This window comes from Lipotes vexillifer, unplaced genomic scaffold (assembly GCF_000442215.2).
Source record: "Lipotes vexillifer unplaced genomic scaffold, Lipotes_vexillifer_v1.1 scaffold471, whole genome shotgun sequence".
NCBI classification, from domain to species: Eukaryota; Metazoa; Chordata; class Mammalia; order Artiodactyla; family Lipotidae; genus Lipotes; species Lipotes vexillifer.
Window position 1 is genome coordinate 2,476,571 of NW_006780162.1, and position 5,549 is coordinate 2,482,119.

The 5,549-nt window shown below is 42.8% G+C and overlaps 1 protein-coding gene across 1 annotated transcript in view; it reads right to left on the reverse strand.

Annotated features, from left to right (window-relative positions):
* SP110 (SP110 nuclear body protein) overlaps window positions 1-5,549 on the reverse strand; it is a 39,699-nt gene that overhangs the window by 5,318 nt on the left and 28,832 nt on the right. Inside the window, exons 13-15 of the mRNA XM_007453268.1 lie at window positions 3,990-4,046; window positions 3,075-3,217; window positions 2,673-2,717 (exon numbers count right to left, since the gene is read on the reverse strand). Coding sequence (XP_007453330.1) covers window positions 2,673-2,717; window positions 3,075-3,217; window positions 3,990-4,046 — 245 coding nt within the window. The remainder of the gene's footprint in view (window positions 1-2,672; window positions 2,718-3,074; window positions 3,218-3,989; window positions 4,047-5,549) is intronic.

The window sequence follows — 5,549 nt, forward strand, 5'->3', positions numbered from 1 at the left end:
ACTCTTTCCAAGTTTAAGAACAGGCCAAATTGGGCCGTTAAATGGAGAAAAAGTAGAGATCATCACTCTTGCTCTAAATATATAGATCTTGTATTATAAGTTTCTAACCTCGAAGGCCTTGTTTTAATTTATACTGAGTTCTATTAACTATTTTAACAGAGAGGAAGGTCCATTTTATAAAGCTGATTGTGTCAAAGATTTAATTTTATTTTACTTTATTATTTGTTGGATCAGAGCATCAGTGCCCACTACAGGATATTTTAGGGCAATGAGTGTTATGACCTTGGGGCATTTAGGTAAGGCAACAGTTTTGATGGTTAAGGTAAGGTATACCAGTTTGTCCTCTGTTATATGTTTGGTAAATACCCTAAGAGGATAGCGGGTACTTTGCTTAAATTTAGTGGCATACCGTTACTCACAAAGGAGCCCCACCCATTAAGGTCCCTATACCCAATATTATTGCAATTACTGATACCATCCACTTAGCGAGTGGTAAATGCTTTACTGTCACAGATTTGGCTAATATGTTCTGTTCAGTGCTTATTTCAATAGCATCTCAGCTGCAGCTGGCCTCCACCTTTGCAGGGATACAACACATCTTTACCTGGTTACCATGGGGTACCTCTACGGCTTTGCCATCACACGCAGTCTCTGCAGGCAAAACTGTGACTGCATCCAACTTCCCCCGGGAGCACAGGTATGACACCACACTGATGACATCATTCTCCTGTGACATACTCATTCAGAATATACAACTCCTCAGAGGAACTCAGGGAAAGGGAAGGGTCATCACCCCACACGCAGTACAAGGCCCTACCAGCTCAGCAAATCTCTGGGCTTTGTTTGGTCAGTTGAGGGCTGCTCTATTCCTGACACTGTCAAGAAACGATAACCGACCCTCTGAATACTCGATCCCACAACAACTGCCCAACATTTTTACCCCTTTTGAGCTCTGAAGGTAACATAGTCCTCATTCACAGATGTTACTTGTACCCATTTAAGCTGTTATTTGCAAATCAGCCCACTTTGAATGGGGACTCCTCAACAAAAGGCTCTAGAATTTGTCCCCCAAAAACAAAAGCAAAAACTATCAGTCCCACACTACATGCCATTAGGGTAGCAACTTTTGGCTGCATACTGGGCCCTTCTGGAAGTAGAGGCTCTCACAGGCCCTGAGCTGCCCATTTTGCCTTGGGTCAAGGGAGCAACACCCTGCAGGGCAGCCACAAAACACATGCTTATAGTAGTAGCATCAGATCTCTTGCTGGTACACATACACAGAGCTAGACACCAGTGGAGACTGGGTATACTGCAGAGTGACAATGACATGTTGGAAAACGTTGCTGGGGGAAAGGCCTGCACTGGTCCATTCACAATCAGAACTAAACTTTGTTTTCTTTATCTCAACGTGGCTCCTGATGGAGGGACTGAATGGTCAGGTCAAGTGTGCCCCTGGCTATCATTTGCTGACTTGTAGCATTATGAGTAAGAAGGAACTATAATATTGGGCCATTAATGATCTGGATTTTAAATATCTTTATTTTGTTTCTGGTTACAAAAGTAATTAATGATCATTATAAAAATTCCACCTGTACATAAATATATAATATGGAAGTCAAATGTACCCTGTAATCCGATCCCAGAATAACTGATGCTTTCAGATATTTTTTTAGTCATAGCCTTACATATTCACGTAAGCAATGTCCTTCCATACATGTTCTTTCCAGTTTAAGCTTCCTGAAGCTTTCTTGACCTTAAAACCCTTGGGTGGTTTTCCACTGACTGAAGGATGGGTCTATAACTGCAAACCATCCATTTTTTAAAAGTATTATTCTGTTGATGTATCAGTTTATTTTACAATACTGATGGACATCCGTATTCTTCCCTATTTTTTGCCATTACAAGGAGCCTCCCTAAACATACCAAGATATTTCAAATCAGCATGGAAAAGATGGTTTATACAATAAACAGCTTTGGGGGATCATTGCCTTATAAACTTTGAGTGAATCCAGCCAAGTTTCAGGCTAACCTCCAGGGCAAGATGGGAGAGGCACCACTGCCTCTGCTGGAGGTTCGTATCTAACGGGAAGCTCATGAATGGGACTCGGGACTGGAAGTTGTATTTACGGAAGTAAAGACAGCTGGGGAGGGGCAGCGTGTACAGCCAATGGATGACTGCCATTTTCACCTGGAGGGAAGCTGTGCAGAGACAAAGCTCAGTTCAAACACATTATTCCATTCTGGTGCTACCAGTTAACGAGCATGTTGACTTGAGGAATACTTGGAGTTCAATCAGCGATGATCTTCTTATTCTTTCTTATTCTGTTCTTGTCTATTTCAATACCGTACCTACTTTGCAAACTAGGGCACTCTATTTCTGACGTCTTTTGTTAGTAATCATCCAAATATACAGATCTTTTCCTAAAACACACGCTTTTGTCCTAATCTTTACTTTAAAGAGTTATTTGCTTCCCCTTCTTAAAATTAACTTTGAAAATAATGGTGGCATGTACATGTACCAGTGTGCTAAAGCAGTTGTCAGGAAGATGCAGTGCTGAAACGGGAAGGTGACTTGAGGCTGGGAAAGTCGAGAACGCCCAGGCAAGCCTTGGGACACAGAAAGTCGGCAACATGACGATTGAGAATGTGGTAGAAATTCACCTGCTATTTACCTCTCTCTTGAGACTTTTTCTTGGAGGACAGAGCAAAAGTCCTTTCTGAAAGAGAGGGTGGGTCAATGAATGGGGTTGTTCTGGAGGTTCTCTGGTAAATATCCAAGTTTCCACTTCCTAACGAAACAAGACAGGTGTCTCTGTCTTCATCTAGTTTCCTTCCAGCCCACCCCCTCCAGCTAAGCTTCTTGAATCCCTCCTTGTACTTAAAGTTCCCCACCATTAGCACCAATCTATGTTCCTAAATTTCTCACCCACAATGTTTTTCTATGATCGTTTAGCTTTTTCTCAATCACGCTGTGGAAGCCTAATGGGCATTTCTTCACCCTTCTGTCCCTGAAATTCCACTCATCCTTCAAGGAATTAAACCCATCACCTATGTGTCCCTTGTTATTACAATACCTCCAGCAGCTGTTCTAGGGTCTTTCCTCTGCAAAGCACACTCCGCTTCCAGTTCTTTGATTGTTTCCGTTTTCCTTCAATTTCAAATTCTCTCGGTGTGAACCAAAGTCCCTTCTTGTTCTGAATACACTTCTCTGAGGAGCCTGTAAGGTAAAGACAGCCCATTCCTGGATCCACTTCCATCCTCTGTGAATTCGCCCTAAACCTCCCACCCCCTACTTGTGATGCTCTACCTTTCTGGGTCCAGAGACTCCCTGTGAGGTGGAAGCAGTAGCAGGGGAGTCTGATTCCTCCTCTCTCAGATTGACGGAAGCCCTAAAACCTGCCCTACTGGTGAAGGATTGGGACAGAATTTGCCTTTTATGTGGCAAGGACATGTGTCACAGGGTCCATGGATGACTTCCATGTGGGAGGGGAGTGGCCTGGTCATCAGATGTACCATGACATTGAAAAGGTTGAAAATTCCTTCTTAAAAAGCATTGCTGGGCTTCCCTGGTGGCGCAGTGCTTGAGGGTCCGCCTGCCGATGCAGGGGACGCGGGTTCGTGCCCCGGTCCGGGAGGATCCCGCATGCCGCGGAGCGGCTGGGCCCGTGAGCCGTGGCCGCCGGGCCTGCGCGTCCGGAGCCTGTGCTCCGCAAATGGGAGAGGCCACAACAGTGAGAGGCCCGCATACCGCAAGGAAAAAAAAAAAAAATTAACGCACAGAAATCTCTGGCAAAAAAAAAAAAAAAAAAAAAAAAAAGCATTGCTTTTTTTCTGCAGCCTAGCCCGCAGGATCCATGTCCTGAACAATGACACACGTGGATATTCTCTTCCCTTCTAGTGATTCCTTCATCTAGGGTTTCCAAAGAGCAGAAGATCGAGGAACTCACCTTGTTTCATTTTCTCCTTATATAAAATCCCCTTCGCCTCACCACAGGTCACAGGAAGTTGAGGAGAGTGAAAATCCAGAGTTTCACCTTCAGGCTTTTCTGAAAGTAGAAACGAACAGATCAGCGTTCCTCAGTCTCCATTCTGTCTCCCTCATGAATTTTCCATGAATTCTAATAATAATAGTAATGATATATTACTATTATTACTACTAATAATAACATGAGTGGCAGTAGGGAGCGTCCGCTGGTTAATTTACAGGAAGTCTTCCATTTTGAGTAGCAGATTAGATATGTGAACAGAGGGGTCTCTAATAAACAAAACTACCCCCGCCAACACTACATCCAATAAAATAATTTAATACAACATACTGTGCTTCTTTGGTGAATGTGTTTCAACTCACAAATTCATTGACTATCACCTAAAGTTCCTTCATTCCATAAGCATCCTGTTTATCCCTCTGTGCTGATGGGAGTTGCCTACCCAAAATATTTCTTTGCATTCATGTAGCTGGAGAAAATTTCTCTGTCTATGATTTTTTTTTGCCTGATTCAAACCAAGATGGGGGTGAGTGAGGCAGTTAGCACTGAAGGGACAGTGTAAGTCTTCATCGTTTGATTGTTCCCCTGCTTTTTCCTCTATGAGTAAAAGAAAACCCTGGAGAGCTCTAGACTAGTTTGCACATTGCCTATGGAGGGATTTGGCAACTCACAGCCCCTGAGTAGGGATCTGGGGTTTTGATTCAGGAGAAGGAATTGTAAAAGGGTTACCATAGACATCAGCAATTCCTGCTTCCCCTCCCCCCCAGCCTCATTGTGGGTGAATTCATTAGAGACAAACCGCAGGAGCGGCTTCTTTTGTTTTGGATTTGTTCTTTAACATCTTTATTGGAGTATAATTGCTTTACAATGGTGTGTTAGTTTCTGCTTTATAACAAACTGAATCAGTTATACATATACATATGTTCCCGTATCTCTTCCCTCTTGCATCTCCCTCCCACCCTCCCTAAACCACCCCTCTAGGTGATCACAAAGCACCTAGCTGATCTCCCTGTGCTATGCGGCTGCTTCCCACTAGCTATCTATTTTATGTTTGGTAGAGTATATATATCCATGCCACTCTCTCACTTTGTCCCAGCTTACCCTTTCCCCTCCCCATATCCTCAAGTCCGTTCTCTAGTAGGTCTGCATCTTTATCCCCGTCTTGCCCGTAGGTTCTTCATGACCATTTTTTTTTTTCTTAGATTCCATATACATGTGTTAGCATATGGTATTTGTTTGGTATTTGTTTTTCTCTTCTGATTTACTCCACTCTGTATGACAGACTCTAGGTCCATCCACCTTACTACAAAAAGCTCAATTTTGTTTCTTTTTATGGCTAATATTCCATTTATATATGTGCCACATCTCCTTTATCCATTCATCTGTTGATGGACACTTAGAATGTTTCCATGTCCTGGCTATTGTAAATAGAGCTGCATCTATTGAATGATGGTTTTCTCAGGGTATATGCCCAGTAGTGGGATTGCTGGGTTGTATGGTAGTTCTACTGTTAGTTTTTTTTTTTTTTTTTTTTTTTTTTTTTTTTTTTTCTGTTCTCTGGCC